The sequence below is a fragment of the Coregonus lavaretus genome, assembly GCF_964263955.1.
Source record: "Coregonus lavaretus genome assembly, chromosome: 34".
In the NCBI taxonomy this organism is placed as follows: domain Eukaryota; kingdom Metazoa; phylum Chordata; class Actinopteri; order Salmoniformes; family Salmonidae; genus Coregonus; species Coregonus lavaretus.
In genome coordinates, this window is record NC_140021.1 from 8,625,519 (window position 1) to 8,647,775 (window position 22,257).

General features: G+C 41.8%; 2 protein-coding genes across 2 annotated transcripts in view; both read right to left on the reverse strand.

The window, feature by feature from the left end:
* The window catches only part of LOC311109053 (histone-lysine N-methyltransferase 2C-like), a 185,298-nt gene that overhangs the window by 114,799 nt on the left and 48,242 nt on the right, over positions 1-22,257 (reverse strand). Inside the window, exons 6-8 of the mRNA XM_084151839.1 lie at positions 19,297-19,561; positions 8,607-8,769; positions 2,125-2,296 (exon numbers count right to left, since the gene is read on the reverse strand). Coding sequence (XP_084007965.1) covers positions 2,125-2,296; positions 8,607-8,769; positions 19,297-19,561 — 600 coding nt within the window. The remainder of the gene's footprint in view (positions 1-2,124; positions 2,297-8,606; positions 8,770-19,296; positions 19,562-22,257) is intronic.
* Positions 5,403-5,636, reverse strand: LOC311109057 (putative protein BRICK1; the record flags this gene model as incomplete). The annotated part of the gene is made up of 1 exon (XM_084151843.1): positions 5,403-5,636. Exon 1 carries the CDS (start codon positions 5,628-5,630, stop codon positions 5,403-5,405), a length of 228 nt encoding a protein of 75 aa, XP_084007969.1. The 5' UTR covers positions 5,631-5,636.

A 22,257-nucleotide genomic window follows, 5' to 3' on the forward strand; every position in this document is an offset into this window, starting at 1 on the left:
TAGCTATCTAGCTAAGTGGTTAGCTTCTTCCAAAATCAATCCTCGCTTGGTAACAGCAGAGAATCCCTTCCTGGATCAAAGCCTTGCTGTCTAATATTTGTTTTGTGCGTGCAGCAAACTGTGAGTAGCATTTTTGAGTTACTTGTATAGTTCAGGTCAGAGACTATAACATGTTTGCAATGCGCTCATTAGCATTCTCTATGGTATTTTACATGTACTTGTTAGCATTGCTAACCTTCGGATTATAGAGCCTCCGTGGGGTTTGAAAACAATCCCTTGTGTTCAGTGCTGGTATTACCGAATATCCCAGTATGGCACAAGCCCGGTATGAAGTATAACAATCTGGATACCGCTCAAGCCTAGTTAAAAGGACATTCAAAGTTCCTCCATAGAAGCCGCTACTCCTAGGTATAATTCTGTGGGCCTAATGCAGATAATGCATGTTATAGCAACATGCCCAGCGTTTCAAGCCAAGCGTCCTCCTCCACACTCTCTCCACCTGCAAAAATGTCAGGCGCATCTCGCACCATACACTCGTCTGTCCATTACGCATGTAAACAACTAGCTTGCTCGCTCTATAGCAAGCTGCTCTGTCTGCACTGATTGCTGAAGTAATTTAACCTCTACAGGATCGGTGTCCCGTATACAGGACGGTTGATCTAATGTGCGCTAATGTGATTAGCATGACTGTTGTAAGTAACAGCACACTTTCCAGGACATAGACATGTCTTATATGGGCAGAAAGTTTAAATTCTTGTTAATCTAAATGCACTGTCCAATTTACAGTAGCTATTACAGTGAAAAAATACCATGCTATTGTTTGAGGAGAGTGCACAACAACAAAAAACGTATCACGGCAACTGGTTTGATACATTCACCTCTGAAGGTAAATAACGTACTTACATTCAGTAATCTTGCTCTGATTTGTCATCCTAAGAGTCCCAGAGATAAAATGTAGCATAGTTTTGTTTGATAAAATCATTTTTATATTCAAATGTAGGAACTGGGTTTGACAGTTTGAACCCCTGCTTTCTCTGGCTCCACACCCACCCCGCGCAGCCATCTAGATGTGTGAAAGTTAGTGTATAAGCTAATGATCCATCATGTATGACATTCCTGGGAGTGTTTCAACTTACATTTTGTATTACCATATCATTTTTGTATGTTCTCTATAATTATGTACTTGAAAATGTATTAATTGACCAATTCGGCACATTTGGGTAGACTTGATACAAAATGGTCCAGTATTGCAATGCTTCACTGGATCAATCTGAAACGTTGCACACATTGCTGCCATCTAGTGGCCAAAATCTTAATTGCACCTAAACTGCAATATTATATTGTGACCTTTCTCTTACATTCCAAAGATGGGACAAAAAATAAAATAAGAAATGCATGTTTTTTTGTTTGTATTTTCTTTTACCAGATGTAATGTGTTATATTCTCCTACATTAATTTCACATTTCCATAAACTTCAGTGTTTCCTTTCAAATGGTATCAAGAATATGCATATCCTTGCTTCAGGTCCTGAGCTACAGGCAGTTAGATTTGGGTATGTCATTTTAGGCGAAAATTGAGAAAAAGGGTCCAATCCTTAAAAGGTTAATGGGCTAAATGTGAAAAAAACTAAAACCTGTTGATTTCACAGGTTAAAAAATGGAACAGAAAGGAACGATATAAACCAGTACTTTTATTGCGTTCGAACTTTATTTTGCTGGTCGGAACGGAACGAAAAAAATAGTGCTTCTGATCAGAATGAAACCCTTGTACCACCAAAACTAGCCTGCTAGCCATTACCCTGGTCTTGGTTGTGCGACACGTCTCGGGGTGGCTGACCACAACACACGATGGCTACTAGCGCACACAGCTAACTAGCACAGTGGCTACTAGCGCACACAGCTAACTAGCACAGTGGCTACTAGCGCACACAGCTAACTAGCACAGTGGCTACTAGCGCACACAGCTAACTAGCACAGTGGCTACTAGCGCACACAGCTAACAAGCACAGTGGCTACTAGCGCACACAGCTAACTAGCACAGTGGCTACTAGCGCACACAGCTAACTAGCACAGTGGCAAATACAAGCTCACATCTGGTACGTTATGCTACAGAGTCGACCCTTACCTGCAGGTCAGACAGACTTTGCACTCGGGACACTGCCAGCCGGCCCTCTTCAGGGGGGTAACACCCACGTCCAGACACACCCCGTGGTAGTGCTGCCCACACGTGGTGCAGAAAAGCTGGTCCTGCAGGTCCCCAGCACTGTCACACAACAAGCACTTCACCTCCTCTTTAGCTGTGGGTGAGGAGGAAAATCATACTAAAAGGGACAGTTCAGGAAAGGGACATCATATTAAAGGGACAGTTCAGGGAGGGGACATAATATTAAGCCCCCCGCGCAGAAACCTCTTTCTTAAAGCTAAGGATCCAGATCACGTTCTGCTCATGTGTTATTTTACGAACACATTCGTTTTCTAACATAAATGCTGCTCAAACTTCCCCTCCTCTCACGTTTCGCTCTTTACACACCTTCTGAACCATGACGATGTAGCCTAGGTCTCTGCTTCATATTTCTGAACAGCTGAAATAAAAACCCTGCCGCGATTTGAACGAACATTCAAAAATATACAGTGAGGGAAAAAAGTATTTGATCCCCTGCTGATTTTGTACGTTTGCCCACTAACAAAGACATGATCAGTCTATCATTTTAATGGTAGGTTTATTTGAACAGTGAGAGACAGAATAACAACCAAAAAATCCAGAAAAACGCATGTCAAGAATGTTATTAATTGATTTGCTTTTTAATTAGGGAAATAAGTATTTGACCCCTCTGCAAAACATGACTTAGTACTTGGTGGCAAAACCCTTGTTGGCAATCACAGAGGTCAGACGTTTCTTGTAGTTGGCCACCAGGTTTGCACACATCTCAGGAGGGATTTTGTCCCACTCCTCTTTGCAGATCTTCTCCAAGTCATTAAGGTTTCGAGCCTGACGTTTGGCAACTCAAACCTTCAGCTCCCTCCACAGATTTTCTATGGGATTAAGGTCTGGAGACTGGCTAGGCCACTCCAGGACCTTAATGTGCTTCTTCTTGAGCCACTCCTTTGTTGCCTTGGCCGTGTGTTTTGGGTCATTGTCATGCTGGAATACCCATCCACAACCCATTTTCAATGCCCTGGCTGAGGGAAGGAGGTTCTCATCCAAGATTTGACGATACATGGCCCCGTCCATCGTCCCTTTGATGCGGTGAAGTTGTCCTGTCCCCTTAGCAGAAAAACACCCCTAAAGCATAATGTTTCCACCTCCATGTTTGACGGTGGGGATGGTATTCTTGGGGTCATAGACAGCATTCCTCCTCCTCCAAACACGGCGAGTTGAGTTGATGCCAAAGAGCTCGATTTTGGTCTCATCTGACCACAACACTTTCACCCAGTTCTCCTCTGAATCATTCAGATGTTCATTGGCAAACTTCAGACGGGCCTGTATATGTGCTTTCTTGAGCAGGGGGACCTTGCAGGCGCTGCAGGATTTCAGTCCTTCACGGCGTAGTGTGTTACCAATTGTTTTCTTGGTGACTATGGTCCCAGCTGCCTTGAGATCATTGACAAGATCCTCCCGTGTAGTTCTGGGCTGATTCTTCACCGTTCTCATGATCATTGCAACACCACGAGGTGAGATCTTGCATGGAGCCCCAGGCCGAGGGAGATGAACAGTTATTTTGTGTTTCTTTCATTTGCGAATAATCGCATCAACTGTTGTCACCTTCTCACCAAGCTGCTTGGCGATGGTCTTGTAGCCCATTCCAGCCTTGTGTAGGTATACAATCTTGTCCCTGACATCCTTGGAGAGCTCTTTGGTCTTGGCCATGGTGGAGAGTGGAATCTGATTGATTGATTGCTTCTATGGACAGGTGTCTTTTATACAGGTAACAAGCTGAGATTAGGCGCACTCCCTTTAAGAGTGTGCTCTTAATCTCAGCTTGTTACCTGTATAAAAGACACCTGGGAGCCAGAAATCTTTCTGATTGATAGGGGGTCAAATACTTATTTCCCTCATTAAAATGCAAATCAATTTATAACATTTTTGACATGCGTTTTACTGGATTTTTTGGTTGTTATTCTGTCTTCCACTGTTCAAATAAACCTACCATTAAAATTATAGACTGATCATTTCTTTGTCAGTGGGCAAACGTACAAAATCAGCATGGGATCAAATACTTTTTTCCCTCACTGTATATTATGAAGGCTACAACCTTCTCTGTCTGTCTGTTGTAACAGATATTGCAGTTAGACAACCAGGACACCGTTTGTTGCGTTACAGCCTTATTCTAAAATGGATTAAATTGATAATTTTCCTCGTCAATGTACACACAATACCCAATAAGGTCAAAGAAAAAACAATATTTTTGAAAATTGTGAAAAAATTTTAAAAATAGAAAACTGAAATATAACATTAACATAAGTATTCAGACCTTTTCAGAATGCACTATGTAAAAGAAAATCCTGCACATGCGCAGAAATATCCGTATTTCTTTGCCTGGGCAAATTGGGACACAGAAAGTCCTTATCTGTAGCGACTCCATACTATTAAAAAAGGGACAGTTCAGGGAGGGGACATAATATTAAAGGGACAGTTCAAGGAGGGGACATAATATTAAAGGGACAGTTCAAGGAGGGCACATCATATTAAAGGGACAGTTCAAGGAGGGCACATCATATTAAAGGGACAGTTCAAGGAGGGGACAATATTAAAGGGACAGTTCAAGGAATGGACATAATATTAAAGGGACAGTTCAGGGAGGGCACATAATATTAAAGGGACAGTTCAAGGAGGGCACATCATATTAAAGGGACAGTTCAAGGAGGGCACATCATATTAAAGGGACAGTTCAAGGAGGGGACAATATTAAAGGGACAGTTCAAGGAGTGGACATCATATTAAAGGGACAGTTCAAGGAGGGGACATCATATTAAAGGGTCAGTTCAAGGAGGGGACATCATATTAAAGGGACAGTTCAAGGAGGGGACATCATATTAAAAGGGATAGTTCAGGGAGGCACTATATTAAAGGGAAGTTTCAAAATCTTTTAACTTAATTAATTAGAATGTATCTTTTAGCGCGATATTCCAAATGCCTGTATTGCAAGAATCAAATAGGGGTGGGGGTTATTTTTGGGGGGTAACGTTTATGTCCGCTTGTTCTCATGTTATATTTTTGGTCTCGTCTGCTCCTTTTGCTGTAACTGTGCACCTGACCATTTACATTTACATTTTAGTCATTTAGCAGACGCTCTTATCCAGAGCGACTTACAGTTAGTGAGTGCATATATTTTTTTTTCATACTGGTCACCCACAACTCTGGCGTTGCAAACGCCATGCTCTACCAACTGAGCTACACGGGAGCTAGGTCAAGGTTTTGCCTTCAGTAACCCTTGCCTCAATGTATTCAATCCTCCTCTCCAAGGCAGTTAGTTTCTCATTAAGAGTGGCTAACCGGGACGGACAGGACATATCAAATGAATTTAGGAAGTCGGCAATCTTCTTGATGCTACTCGTGATCACTTCTATATACTCGCGATTTGCCCAATCCTGGTGGATTTCTCTTTGAACTGGGTCATCCTGGCCGGACATCTTTACGAGTTTACACACACACGCCAAGCTCCTCCCACTGCCACTCACAACAAAGATGAGAGATCACTTCTTCCTCTCTGACAAGCGGTTTCAATTCGCTATTTGCATTTGAGGTTAATCTAACTAAACTGTCCAATTTACAGCAGCTATTACAGTGAAAAAATACCATGCTATTGTTTGAGGAGTGCACAACAATAAAAAACGTATCACGGCAACTGGGTTGATACATTCACCTCTGAAGGTCAATAATGTACTTACATTCAGTAATCTTGCTCTGATTTGTCATCCTGAGGGTCCCAGAGATAAAATGTAGCATAGTTTTGTTTGATAAAATCCATTTTTATATTCAAATGTAGGAACTGGGTTCTACAGTTTGAACCCCTGCTGTCTCTGGCTCCACACCCACCCCGCCCGGCCATCTAGATGTGTGGAAGGTAGTGTATAAGCTAATGATCAATCATGTATGACATTCCTGGGAGTGTTTAAACTTACATTTTGTATTACCATATCATTTTTGTATGTTCTCTATAGTTATGTACTTGAAAATGTATCAATTGACCAATTCGGCACATTTGGGTAGATTTGATACAAAATAGTCCAGTATTGCAATGCTTCACTGAATCAATCTGAAACTTTGCACACACACTGCTGCCATCTAGTGGCCAAAATGTAAGCGGTTTCAACTCGCTATTTGCATTTGAGTTTTGGTCCAACAGAATTGGTCATATGGAAACCGAAACACATGGAGACATTATTTTACTGTAAAGTTAAACTTTCTAACAATACCCTTTTAAATGTCTCCACTCCTCAAATTGCACGCAGAACAAACACTAAAACAGGAGTACCATGTAGCGCAAGTAGCATTTTAGCCAAAGACTGTTATACTAGCTGTCTAGTCTGTGTTTTATAAATGTGCAATAAGCATAAAACACAATTATATAAGGAATTGGCAAATCATTCTCAACCTGAGAAATAAGGTAGGCCACTTGATTTCAACATCTGAACAAAGTGGACAGGCTAGCATGTTGTTCAAACAGTTGGAAAGGGACAGACGGGTGTGTATATAACAATTCAACTGTTTTAGCAAACAAATCCAAGTTGGCTACACTTGAAATATAAAGATTAGCTGGCTACTCACTAGCATGTGGGCTTGTGCTTGAGAGATTTTTTTTAATGTTCTATAATGCCTGCTACAAGAAGTTAGTCATTATTAGTTAATGTGCATTATGCATCGTTCTGGGTAAATTTGTAACAAAAAGGGTATTTTCATACAGTGATTATTGCAAAAAAGCAGGTTCAACTAGGCTTATATTTAGCCTAGGTATAATTCCACAAGCCCTGAATTCATTAGATTATTGCTAACTGTTTGAAATGTGGTGTATTTGACCTTTAATTGTACAAAAATAATTTTGAGAAAACATTATAAAAATATAAAAAAAGAGATATATCGTGAATCGACAATAAGTTTGAAAAAAAATTGATATGATTTTTAGGCCATATTGCCTAGCCCTAACCTCAACGTACAGTATGTGAAAATGGCGCGTTTCTATGTTTTGTAGTCAAAAAGGAAGTTACGTTGTTCCAATGGCATCATCTGGTGTGCATCATGTGATTTTAATCAATTAGTAGGCAATTAGTAGGCAATGACTACTCATAATAGGTTGAAATCACGATGCACACCATATGATGCCATTCGAAAAAAGTATCTTCCTCTATCTTTTTGACGCCTCTATCTTTTTGACTACAAAACAGAAACGCGTGGCCTCCTGAGTGGCGCAGCGGTCTAAGGCACTGCATCGCAGTGCTAGAGGAGTCACTTCAGACCCGGGTTCGATCCCAGGCTGTGTCGCAGCTGGCCGCGACCGGGAGACCCATGAGGCGGCGCACAATTGGCCCAGCGTTGTCCGGGTTAGGGTCCCATTGCGCTCTAGCGACTCCTTGTGGCGGGCTGGGCACATATACAATGACTTTGGTCGCCAGTTGTACAGTGTTTCCTCCGACACATTGGTGTGGCTGGCTTCCGGGTTAAGCAAGCAGTGCGGCTTGGCAGGGTCGTGTTTCGGAGGACGCATGGTTCACCACCTTCGTCTCTCCCGAGTCCGTACAGGAGTTGCAGCGATGGGATAAGAGTAACTGCCAATTGGATATCACAAAAATAATAATACCTTTTTTTTTTTTTTACAGAAACGCGCATACGTTGGATGTTGGGGTACTGCTGGAGATGATAATATGAACCATAAAAAAAAACAGCCCCAGACCATTATTCCTCCTCCACCAAACTTTACAGTTGGCACTATGCACTGGGGCAGGTAGCATTCTCCTGGCATTTGACAAACCCAGATTTGTCCGTCGGATTGCCAGATGGTGAAGCTTGATTCATCACTCCAGAGAAGGCATTTCCACTGCTCCAGTATCCAATGGCGGCGAGCTTTACACCACTCCAACTGACGCTTGGCATTGTGCTTGGTGATCTTAGGCCGCTCGGCCATGGAAACCCATTTCATGAAGCTTCCGACGAACAGTTCTTGTGCGGACATTGCTTCAAGAGGCAGTTTGAAACTCGGTACTGAGTGTTGCAACCGAGGACAGACGATTTTTACGCGCTGTGCTTTAGCACTCGACGGTGCCGTTCTGTGAGCTTGTGTGGCCTACCCGTGTGGCCTACCACTTCGCGGCTGAGCCGTTGTTGCTCCTAGACATTTCCACTTCAATAACAGCATTTACAGTTAACCGGGGCAGCTCTAGCAGGGCAGACATTTCACAAACTGACTTGTTGGAAAGGTGGCATCCTATGACGGTGCCACGTTAAAAGTCACTGAGCTCTTCAGTAAGGCCATTCTACTGCCAATGTTTGTCTATAGAGATTGCATGGCGGTGTGCTTGATTTTATACACCTGTCAGCAACGGGTTGTTTCACATCTATAGTGAAATGTAGTTGTCCTCATTCTCCCAGTGGAACACAGGGTCTATACTCACATGTTTGTGAGGCCAGCTGGAGGTGGTCGGGGCAGAGGAGGGTGTGTCGCCGCAGGTCCTGGAAGGTTCCGGCAGCGGCGGCGCAGGGGAAATGGTAGGAGCGGCAGCAGCCCTCCTCACAGCACTTGATGGATGCTCCAAGACGCTTACAGTATGCACAGCACTGCAAAACACAGAGAGAGCGCGAAAGAAAGAAAGATAAAGAAAGAAAGAAGAAAGAAAGAAAGAAAGAAAGAAAAAAGAAAGAAAGAAAGAAAGAAAGAAGAAAGAAAGAAAGAAAGAAAGAAAGAAAGAAAGAAAGAAAGAAAGAAAGAAAGAAAGAAAGAAAGAAAGAAAGAAAGAAAGAAAGAAAGAAAGAAAGAAAGAAAGAAAGAAAGAAAGAAAGAAAGAAAGAAAGAAAGAAAGAAAGAAAGAAAGAAAGAAAGAAAGAAAGAAAGAAAGAAAGAAAGAAAGAAAGAAAGAAAGAAAGAAAGAAAGAAAGAAAGAAAGAAAGAAAGAAAGAAAGAAAGAAAGAAAGAAAGAAAGAAAGAAAGAAAGAAAGAAAGAAAGAAAGAAAGAAAGAAAGAAAGAAAGAAAGAAAGAAAGAAAGAAAGAAAGAAAGAAAGAAAGAAAGAAAGAAAGAAAGAAAGAAAGAAAGATTAAGAAAGAAAGATTAAGAAAGAAAGAAAAGAAAGAAAAAGAAAGAAAGATTAAGAAAGAAAGATTAAGAAAGAAAGATTAAGAAAGAAAGATTAAGAAAGAAAGAAAGATTAAGAAAGAAAGAAGAGATAAGAAAGAAAGAAAGAAAGAAAGATTAAGAAAGAAAGAAAGAAAGAAAGAAAGATTAAGAAAGCTCATTTGAATACTTAGTTGTTCCTGGTTCACTCAATAATGCCTATAGGAAAACAACCTGGTCATTTTTTTGAAGAAACCAGGGGTATTCAGTGATGTGAAACCTTTTGAAAGTTACAGATAGAAATGGAACGAATAGAGCCTGACAATTGCCTGTCAATGTGACAGACAATCATATCTGTTCTATACCATACATTTCTAAATCGGAACGTTCTGAACAGACCCCTGGTTGAGCTGCTCAGTTTCAGTCAGGCACCGTGATTGGAGGCTGGAGCCGTATGCTTTATCTTTACGGCCAATTAAGCACTGGCTCCATATTTCAGTTTCAGCACTTCCCGCGAGCTCTAACCCCCCCAGCCTAAAAAGCATGGGTGCTTTTCCACATAAAATATCTCAGTTTTTGTCAGGCCTCACCACTGAATTTAAGAAAATAATAGCACATTGGATTCAAAACCCAGGTTCAAATTGAAGCCTACCTCAGTAATAGTAGAGAATTACGATTATGGTAAAAAAATATAATAAAAATACTGCCTAAATGAAGTGCTCTGGTCAAGGCGAGAGCACCTGGATATACACGGACATTTCCGTGGCCAGAGTTCTCCTATGAATAATGAAAGCTGTCAGGAGCCGAGAAAGAATGGGGCATCGAAGTTAAAATGGCTCAAGCCAGCACTTATGTTGCTCACTCTCTCTTTCTCTCTTTAGGTCTCTCTCCCTCTCCTTTGTTCTAGTAAACCCTTGTCCGGTGGGGGGGGGGGCCAAATGCAACAACCTGCAAATACCTTTTAACACCCAGTGTTGGACAATTATCGCCCATGTGCCAGTGGCTTCCGAGGGGCATCATGGGAAGGATATCCTGTGGGACGTTGTCGCATTGGGACCATGCGGGACATCCCAGACAATAACTTACTATCATAGCAATATAATTACTAGAACAGACATTCCGATTCAAGTCAATGTTCCGTAATTATTTTTCTATGCTTATTACACCCATCAACTCCCTTGAGATGGCACAGGAAGTAATGAAGGAAAAACTGACCTCCTTCTTGTCACCACCCTCTCTTCAAACCTTAATCCTCTGTTGTTTTGTTGAAAATCATAATCAAGCAAGACTGCTGTAATCGCATTACAGTGTGGTTCGGGGTTCTCTTTCGTAATCCACGCTAAGCAGAAATTGAAAAATGTACTAAGTGGAGAGTTTTCATCTCCCCATACTGGCTTGAGCACACTTTTCTCCCAACAACGCCCCAAAGAGGCATCGTTGAGGCAAAAGGATAGTGGCCCACCCCTACAAACCCTCCCTCCTCCACAAATAGTCAAAATGGCTACCGTCCAAATGGAGCAAACCAGAGAGGAGAGATGCAACGGATGGATATCTGGTCCAGTGCCACAGAGAATAGAACAACAAGCTGGACCAGCCTGGTATCATATAACCGTTGTTTCACCATTGTGCAAACCCAAACCGTACTGTGCTGGCTTGGAAATGTTCTTTTCACATGGTCCTTTCCAGGACGGTTCTGGCCACTATGGTGGAAGCGTAACCAGGGAAGCACAGTAAAGCTTGGCTCAGTAGTATGAAAAGGGAAATATTAAATTGACTTCTTCCAGTTAATGATAAGCATGGATTAAGAAACTGACTGTAAAAAACAGCTAAATCTCAATGATTGATGAGGAATTGAAAACAACTGTACAAAAGAAATGGCAGAAAAGTCTGGCTGCACAGATGATTGGCAAAAATACTGTAATTGCCAACTACTTTAATTACCTTTTTAATTTGCAAGATTAGCAAACTTAGGCATGACAACAAACTCTGAACCTTCATATCCATGCATTACTGAAAAATTATGAAAGACAAGCATTGTCATTTCTAGTGTGGAAGTGATTGTCGTCTAACAATAATGACAAACCACCTGGGACTGACAACTTGGATGGAAAATTACTGAGGATGATAGCGAACTACACTGAGTAACACCTTCCTAATATTGAGTTGTCTTCAGAACTCCAGGATGCTGACCTTCTAGGCAGAGTTGCAAAGAAAAAGCCATATCTCAGACTGCCCATCTTAATCTTTTTTATTTTTATTGGCCGGTCTGAGATATGGCTTTTCTTTGCAACTCTGCCTAGAAGGTTAGCATCCCGAAATCACCTCTTCACTGTTGACGTTGAGACTGGTGTTTTGCGGGTACTATTTAATGAAGCTGCCAGTTGAGGACCTGTGAGGCGTCTGTTTCTCAAACTAGACACTAATGTATTTGTCTTCTTGCTCAGTTGTGCACCGGGGCCTCCCACTCCTCTTTCTATTCTGGTTAGAGCCAGTTTGCGCTGTTCTGTGAAGGGAGTAGTACACAGCGTTGTACGAGATCTTCAGTTTCTTTGCAATTTCTCGCATGGAATAGCCTTCATTTCTCAGAACAAGAATAGACTGACGAGTTTCAGAAGAAAGTTATTTGTTTATGGCCATTTTGATCCTGTAATCGAACCCACAATTGCTGATGCTCCAGATACTAAACTAGTCTCAAGAAGGCCAGTTTTATTGATTCTTTAAATCAGCACAACAGTTTTCAGCTGTGCTAACATAATTGCAAAAGGGTTTTCTAATGATCAATTAGCCTTTTTAAATGATAAACTTGGATTAGCAAACACAACGTGCCATTGGAACACAGGACTGATGGTTGCTGATAATGGGCCTCTGTAGATATTCCATAAAAATTAAATAAAAAATCAGCCATTTTGAGCTACATTAGCCATTTACATCATTAACAATGTCTACACTGTATTTCTGATCAATTTGATATTATTTTAATGGATAAGGAAATTTCTAAGTCACCCCAACTTTTGAACAGTAGTGTACTTATTTTTTTTTACATGTATTGAACCCCTTATTTTAGCCAATAAACTATCTCCATATATACTTCCATTCATTTTTTAAACTGGTACTGGGGACATTCAGACTAGTCTTGTTGGTGTCCTAGAGCAAAACAACTCGGACGCTATAGACGTTTTCGTGAGAAGACCGATTTTTGGGATGTCTCATGGTCTGACGAACACTGCAGATATCTCTAACGTGTGTTATGGCTTTGCATCCTCTGCCATATTGTGGATCGATAGTTACCCATCTAACAGAACACAGAGGGTATTCTTTAATGGAAGCCTCTCTAACGCAACGTAAACCTCAAGGTAGCCGTCTTGGTCCCTTACTTTTTTCTATTTTTACTAATGACCTACCACTAACCTTGAGTAAAGCATGTGTGTCTATGTACACTGATGACTCGACATTAGATACTGTACGTCAGCTACCACAGCCAGTGAAATTTCTACAACACTTAAAGAGCTGCAGTCAGTTTTAGAAGAATGGGTGGCTAGTAATAAGCTAGTCTTACATATATCAAAAACTAAAACCATTGTATTTGGGACAAATCATTTGCTAACCCTAAACCTCATCTAAATCTTGTAATGAATAATGTGGCAAATTAGCAATTGGAGGAGACTAAACTGCTTGGTGTAACCCTAGATTGTAAACTGACATGGTCAAAACATATTGATGCAACAGTAGCTAAGATGAGGAGACATCACAATCAACCAAACAAGTACTACATGCCCTAGTTTATCACACCTGGACTACTGCCCAGCTATATGGTCAAGTGCCACAAAGAAGGACATAGGCAAATTACAGTTCAACCACAACAGAGCAGCACGCCTGGCACTTAAATGTACATGGAGGGCTAATATCAATACAACGCATGTCAATCTCTCCTGACTGAAAGTAGAGGAGCGATTGACTGCATCGCTACTTGTCTTTGTGAGAGGTATTGACGTGATTAAAACACCGAACTGTCTGTTCAAACAGCGAACACACAGCTCAGAAACCCATACCCCATAAGACATGCCACCAGGGGTCTCTTCACAGTCCCCAAGTCCAGAACAGACTCTGGGAAATACAATACTACATAGAGCCATGACTACATGGAACTCTTCCACATCAAGTAACTCAATCGAGCACGGCACAATGCAGACTGAAGAGGCACACATCCGCACACACACTAACACAGGGACTCTACACACACTGACACATTGTAATATTATTGCAATATTAGAAAGCATTTTATACTGTAAATGTGTAGTAATAGAGGAATGTACATATGTATAAATGCACAATGTCTAGTTTGATGTACTGTTTTATTTATGTAGGCTATTGTTTTACTACGAGATATTGTTTTATTCCTATTTGGACCCCAGGAAGAGTAGCCGCCGCCTTGTCAGCAGCTAATGGGGATCCAAATAAATACTAGAGACACAACCCCATCCTCAAGCACAGAGCGTAGAAGAACTGTGAATTCAACATAGAAACCCGTTGATTTAACGTTTTAAATATCTAGCAAATGACGACATATCCAACTACCTACGCAAATGTAATAGTATAACCCAACACACGCTGCTATAGTGAGTTCACAATAAAACCAGGCCTGTGTCGTGGTGGGCCTGTTGGCAGACATATCAATGAGTCAGTCGGACATACAGTAATCTTTCCTCTTAAAAGCTGGCACTTCAACAGCAGATAAGGCGATAGCATCTTAAAAATCAGGGCTACAGTGTAAGAGTCTGAAAGGTTATCCTGATGTCCTAATGCCTGGGGGTTTCATGGCTCACTGCCAGACGCTGTCAACTCACACTGGAGGGGCAGAATACCACCGCTGGAAAGGGAGGGAGGGAGGGAACTGCCTGGGCATCCAACCCACAGCCTGCCGGCCTCCTCAGTGTTTCTGTAATGCTATCAGCACAATATCTCTCACACACACATTGATAGGCCTACACTATGTATAGTTAGATACATACTCATCCATAAAGATACATACTCATCCATACAGTGCCTTCAGAAAGTATTCATACCCCTTGATGTTTTTCTCTCACCCATCTACACACAATACCCCATAATGACAAATTAAAAAACATGTTTTTAGAAACGTTTGCTAATTTTTTGAAAATGAAATACAGATATTCATTTACGTAAGTATTCACACCCGAGTCGATTTAAAATACAATTTTAAATTCAGGCTGTAACAACAAAATGTACATACTCGTCTATAAGACACTCACACAAAGACTCTAGTGTATGGGCTAACACACACACACACACCAGCCTGACATTTCAGCTGACAGCTAAAGGAGCAATCTGCCGATAGTGTCGCTGATTTAGGGTGTAAATGCAATCAGGCGAACATGATATGGAGGTGAGGATGGCATGTGTGTGTGGGTAGTGCGTGCGTCAGCAGTGTATGTGTATGAATTTCAGAGCTGGTTGAGTGTATACTAGGTTTCTGGTGCATCAGTCGTGGTCAAACGTTTTGAGAATGACACAAATATATATTTTCACAAAGTCTGCTGCCTCAGTTATGATGCCAATTTGCATATACTCCAGAATGTTATGAAGAGTGATCAGATGAATTGCAATTAATTGCAAAGTCCCTCTTTGCCATGAAAATGAACTTAATCCCCCAAAACATTTCCACTGCATTTCAGCCCTGCCACAAAAGGACCAGCTGACATCATGTCAGTGATTCTCTCATTAACACAGGTGAGAGTGTTGACGAGGACAAGGCTGGAGATCACTCTGTCATGCTGATTGAGTTAGAATAACAGACTGGAAGCTTTAAAAGGAGGGTGGTGCTTGAAATCATTGTTCTTCCTCTGTTAACCATGGTTACCTGCAAGGAAACACGTGCCGTTTCCATTGCTTTGCACAAAAAGTATAGGTTTTCAAAATGCATACTGCCTCCAGCTCATTGCAAAGTGGTGTGTGGCGCGCTGATGAAGCCTGCCTTCCATTGCCTATGCATTTGCTGTTTGAGATGATGTCTGACAGATTTTCAGCTCAAAGGCTCTGTATCTTTATGATGTATTAGTGTAATAAATAAGATACATAATAAATACTGTACACACGTGCCAATTTAATTTGACTAAATTATACAAATTAACCTATATAGACCAGGGGTCTAGCATGAGCACTACTTAAAACAATCTTTAACATGTCGCTAGCTACTAATTTCTTTGTAGCTTTCAAATGGGAACATTCTTCTCCTCTCCTCTCAAAGTAGTGCACTGTTTTCTGTCAATATACCTGGTAAAATAATGGTTCATAAACTAAGGTGGTCCTATAAGAGCTGAGATTTATTTTTCAAATTATGCTTTATAAATTTCCAAAATTATGTTCAGTAGATTTTTTCCTGATTTTAATTTTGTTTTTCACTCTTAAAATTACAATTGTTCATAGAGAAACAACGAAATTGGATGTTCTGAGTCCATGCCCATGCTTAAATCACATGAGATCTTTTTTTTTTTTTTTTTGGACTGGAAGAAAATGAACACAGCCATTCTTTTAGTGTAATTCCCCTTTAATTACGCATTTAGTGAGTGAGGAATGTGCCGGTCTAGCTACGGTTCTGTATTGCTGCTGCTCATTGCATGGCCAAGTAATAGATGCATATGATATACTGCAATTACTCATGATATACTCCTGCCAGGTAAGCCTACTTTGTAGTTAATTTAATTGAGAAGGTTTTAGGGAAAGTATTACTGTCAACCCAAAAGACGGTTATCACATCAACTGGCTACACACGGAGTGATAGACAAACGTGCGCACCACACAGACAGATGGGCAATATTGCTGTAAATGAATTGGCAGATATTGTCTTCGGTTTGGCTTTTTAAGCATATGTGCCTCATTTCAGGAAACTAGGCATATGTCGCGCTTCACTACTTCATAGGGGAGCCATTTCAACGTAAACTTATTTTTGATCAAAATGCGTTTTTTGGGCAGAAATGCCTTCTGAAACATGTTAACTTTCATGTGCCTTAATAACAAACTTGCATGCCATCTGTAAATACGATAATGGATTGGCTGGACATGCCAAGAGATGAGTTCGGATTGGTATGCCATGTAGCATGCTTCTGTCTATAACATGAGCTGGTCAGTACGTGTAGGTAATCCTTTCTAACGCTGCTTTTTTGAAAGATATCACGTAGTAGAACTGCAAAGGTGCTGCTCTCCACTTTCTGGAGGACCGAGTTTTGAAATCAGTGGAATGCACGGTGGAATTAGATTGCAAATATGCAGGCGGAGTTGAAAAGAGAACACACAGAAGGCTGCTGTATAAAACACCTGTCTCCGGATTACATCTTCAAACTAAGGGCAACCATAGCATCCGTGACAGAGAGGGAGAAGCGTCCATCCATGTATATGGGTAGGAGAGTCTAGCAAGCTACATTTTCAGATATTACACGTTTCGAATTTTGTCAGAAAGTCGTTTTCATTTCAAGTTGAAGCATACTGTTAGCTAGCTAGCTAACGTTACGTGTATGATCTCTGTAGTAATATTATTTGTTTCTCTTTATTATTTGAACCACATGCATTGCTAGTTATAGCCTAATGTTAGCTAGCTAGCTAACATTGAACCTGGTTGGTTAGCTACATGCAGATTCATGCAGGGTAGTAAGGTTATGAGTTGGGATTATGGTTCATTGTTTAGCTTGCTAGCTAGATGTCTAAACAAAGGACTCCACTATGCAAGTAACCATTTCAATAGAATGTTCATGATGTCACTGCGACAACTGTCGATAGACGTAGCTGATAAATTCGCTCTGGCTATCTAATATGATTTCAGAGCACTCGTCTGAGTGTGCCAGAGCGCAGAATAACTGACGAATAATAATGGCCTGTGTCAGTAAACGTTGGCAAAAAAGCGTAATTAAATTGTTGCCAGCAGCACAGTTGCAGTCACCAACACTCTGGATAACATAAAAACTGCCTAACCAGCTCTGCTAGGGCGAGTAAAATGGTCAGTGAGCTGTTCTCTCATTTGTGTCTAAGTAGCTAGCAAGCTAGCCAAAGTTAGCCAGTTAGCTTGGGTGCTTGACTGCTGCTGTTAGGGTCAGAACACTCAGAACGGGCAATCTGACAACGCTCTGAGTTTACGAACGCCCAGAGCGCACTCTGGCACTCCAAATTGAATTTACGAACACACCCGTAGTATATACCAGCCTTTAATCTTGAAATCTTATGATGTTTAGTACATGGCCTCACATGTGAATCCTTAAAGAGTTGGGTGGGGCTAAAGCTTAAGAGGGTGTGAACGATGCTGAATGGGTGTAGACAAAGAGGAGTAGGTGTACCAAAACATTCAAGGGCCATTTTCTCAAAAGTGAGGTTACAAGTTTATCAACTTTCAAAGCATAATTACTTTCCCAATTGGTCCTTAACTGTAGTGTATGATATACCATTTTCTAGCGCTGAGTCTCTACTTTTATCCAACGTAAAAAACACCAATTCAAATTTTGCTACATAAGACCGAATCAAGCCGGTCGGTCACATAGTGGCTAACTAGGGGTGGGATAATCTAAATGTTGTGTTGGTTAGATAGTAGCTGGGTGCTTGCAGTGTCTGATACTTCTGAGATTTGTTTATGACAGTTTGTGGTGGAACACGTGAAAATTGCATGTACTTTCAGAATTGTTTGGAGAGCTACTCATAGGTGGGCTGCGAGCTACTGGTAGCTGGGGATCTACATGTTGGAGACCCCTGCTATAGACGAATAAGCATGACCAGTCAAATGTATTTCCATCGACTGGTATTTCCATCAATTAATAGGCTAAAAAACATGATTTCGCAATGTTTTTTCCCCCTTCTTCTCCCGGACAAATGGCTGACACCAATATTATTCATCAGCTTTTCTATATATATATTTTTTATCGGCCAAAAGCCAGCTATTACCGGCTACAGAAGCCCTGGTGTGTGTGTTACCTTCCAGAGGTGCTTTCTCCTGAGCTCCTGACCTTTTCTGCTTCACACTCCAATGAGCCTCACTGTAGAGCCAGGGATGACCTTTAACAGGGCCCCATCTAGAGCTAACCCACACCCACCACTATAACTGCACTGCCCTCAGCACAGACAACCAACCAACAATAGGCTTTTTTAAATGCACTGTAACTGTGTCCAGACACACACACACACACACACACAAACAAACACCCCCACTTTGCACTGTGTTAATGGAAAGTTCTGCTGAGCGAAATTGACCCGGTAGCGACACTACTCTCAATCAATCAAATTTATTTAAAGCCCTTTTTACATCAGCCTAAAACCCCAAGCAGCAAGCAATGCAGATGTAGAAGCACAAAGGCTAGGAAAAATGCACTAGAAAGGCAGGAACCTAGGAAGAAACCTAGAGAGGAACCAGGCTCTGAGGGGTGGCCACTCCTTTTCTGGCTGTACTCAACTACTATTAAGATCCCCCCGCCCTCCCCCCCAAAAACGGGGCGCCGGGACCTGCTGAACTGCTCGGTGCCCCCTTCAACCTCACAGAACTTTTTTAACACCATTTATGCTCAACCGTGAACATAATCAAGACAGTCTGCTTACTTCCCGCCATTCCCTTTAAAATCAATTAGCCGGTTCATAATCATACAACATTATGGAGACAGCAGTTGTGAAACACAGCTAACCTGAACACTAGTATCGTCATTGATTTCACCCTGACACCACGGTACAGCACATGTGTATGGTGGCCTGGAGCCATGGTTCAAACCAACATGTTGTGAAAACACTTTCCTTCAACCCCTTAATTATACCGCTGTCTTTCCACAGACCACTGTCATTAGAATGACATTTTGATTGAATGCTTATGACATCTGTTATGACTGAAGTTCCAGTCTTCACAGTCTTGGCTATATCGACATGAATGATGAGCTTGCAGAGACAAGTGTGGCTGACTTGCTGGTCACTTGTTTAAAGACATCGAGGGCAAACACACAAACAGGGTTGAATCCTAACACCCATACCCCAAAGTTTTTTTCTGTTACCACTCACCTCTGTGCTCCCCGAGTCTATGGCTTTGTCCACGTAGAGCAGTGAGTCTTGGGCCTCGCCGCGACACACCCCCTCGGACCAGGCGGCACAGTGCAGGTGGGCACAGCACTGGCCTGTGGGGTCAAACAGGGACTGGACGTTGATGTCGTCGGGGAGGCCGATCTGACCCAGCTCATCCCAGAACTTGGGGGCCGGCTCCTCACTGAAGGGGTCCGTGCTGCCCGGTGCTGAGGAGGAGTGGAGACCACTGTCCGGAGAGCTGACCCTGGAGAGAGAGAGGGTAAAAGTAATGTTGAAGGTCAAGTTTATTTTCACCCATATAGCAGTTAATATAAACATGGAAAATGCCTTTCTAAATACACGAGAACATAAATTAATGAAAATGGCAAAGGACCTACACTAAGAACACTAAACATCAGGCACCAAAGAAAAGCACGGAATCAACACTAGGTCAACATTAAAACACTAAAAGCTGTTATTCATGTCTAACTGATTTTGTGGACAAGGATAATTGTATCACTTTTGGCTCAATTGATCTTTAATTCCGACAGTGTGATGACACCACATCAAGGACAAGGAGTGCTCATTGACATTGTCACCACCACCATCCTCTCCTTCTGGAGGAAAGCATCAGGGTGGAGGTTGTCCCTTGGCTAATGCACAAGGACTGGTTGTTCGAGCCCACACAAGCACAAACATACTAGCTAGCTTGACACACACACACACACACACACACACACTAGCCAGCCTGAAACACATACAATCTCTCTCCATCCCTGCCGGATGCAGCCTATTCCAGGCAGTCTGGTGTTGTTGGATGAAGCCTCTCAGCCCACAGAGGAGCAGAAGAATTACCATTTTAAAAGAGAGACCCCGGTTTGAGGAAGCTCTTTGCCCAGCGCTGGGCAGCAGTAGGGTGCTAGGGATGAAAGGTTACTGTATACTACACCCCCCCCCCCCCTCCTGTATACTACACCCCCCTGCAACAGAAAAAGATGAAGGTTTCAGTTAGTTTTCTTCCATTTGGTGCCTAATGAACACAACCTCCTTCTCCCAATAAGGCCAATACGAGTTATGGATGGGGGGGATGAGAAGAGGATGGAAGAGGATAGAGCACTGATGGACTATGGCTGTGTCTTTTACATGTAACCAAGTCTTTGCATCCAAAGCTCCATCTATAAATTTAAGAGTGGTGACATATCCCTCTTAGACCCATCCCTCAGCTTTATAGCAAACCAAGTGGCAGTGCTGCTGTTGGGCTAAGAAACAAATTACAGATTGTGCCTTAAAGGGAAAGCAATCCAAATGGAGGGTTTAATGGTGAAGGATCCAATGAGGGAGCCAAAAACCCTAAATATGCAATCTCCTATCCGTTTTCCTCCACTTTCTCTCCCTCTCGTGTTCGCTCTAATTTTGCTAAGCTGTGGCACATTTTGCTCGTAATTTTCACAATTGCCATGAAAACGCTGCAGCTTTAATTAAGAGCTAAATAACCTTCTGGAGGTTATGGACGCGTCTTATAGGCAAATTGATCATTTGGCCCAATTGTCTTATTTGCAGAACCATATGTTATGCCATTCAAACGGGTATGCCTTTTTGGAGATGGATTGATGTGAATGATATCAGAAGCAGCTTATTCTTGTGATATCAACAGCCTGTGTTCATTTACCATAACTAAATCAGTGTTCGATCAAAGCTGTATTAGTTGAGTCAGGCCAAACTGTCCAGAGGGAAACGTTTCAAAACATAATTTTCAGATAGCACCTCCCCCCATTTCACTCCGTTTCATGCCTAGTGAACGCATCACACATTTATCCAAAACCAAGCCCATATCCCACCTTGGTGCATGGTGAATGTTCCATGTGTGAATAGCAAGACGAGAGTGGTCATAAGGTGTCAGCATTCTTCCGTTCGGCTGGTGGTTAGCTAAAGTCGGCTAGGCGAACCGAACGAGTGCGCACGCATACTGACCTAAAAGAATTAGCTTGAAAAAACTAGAAAAAAGCAGCAATAGCACTGTTTGTCCATTTTGAGACGCCGTAGCCAGTATATACTTCCTCAAAAGTCTGAATTAATCTATGATAACTCAAGAAATCTGTCATAAATGTTGACGTTTTTGCCAAGGAGATGTTAGTCTAACTAGATGTTTGTGGCAGTATTTCTCAATGAAAAAATGTGCATGAAACGAGTTGTCTCTCATTGAATGACAACAAAGACTTTACTGAAGAATCCCTACTGTTGACCAATCACCGACGAAGGGGCGTAGTCTCGGCTACTGACTTCGGCTTGCCTCAAGAAAAAAATGTTGAGCCCAAACAACCGAAAAAAACAAAAACTTACCAAAGTACAAAACCATCAAAAACGTCACAAAATGTCGTCATAATATTGTACAAACTCTTCCGAAATGTTTAGTCTGGGAAGCATGCGAACGCTTTTACTCTATCCCTGGGACAGATGCATCTCATTAGACAGAGCAGTGTTTCATTAGTCCTGTGATTACTTTGGGCCTGTCAAAAGCTACTTTCAATTAGATCACCTTAATGAGACATAATTAGCGACTACACGCACACACATACATACATACATACATACATACAATGACTATAATGAAAACGAGATGGCCAGATGCACGCACCAATTCATGCATGCATACACACACGTATAGAGAGAGAGAGAGACAAAGAGAGAGACATGAAATCACACACGCACACTTCTCAACACATAAGCTGTCATGAGGTCACGCAACCCCTTGCAAAACTTTTCATCTTATTACCAGCCAGTACAACTTGCATGAAGAGTGACAGTTCATCGAGTCCATGTAGAGGGACTTATACTTGAGGTAAAAGTAAATTTAAAATCAAACAGGCAAAAGTCAATTTAAGAGAGTCCAATTCAAGACTTCAAGTCTACTTTCTCCACGGTCTCCTCTGATATATCCCTAAACGGTGAATCATCGCGTTG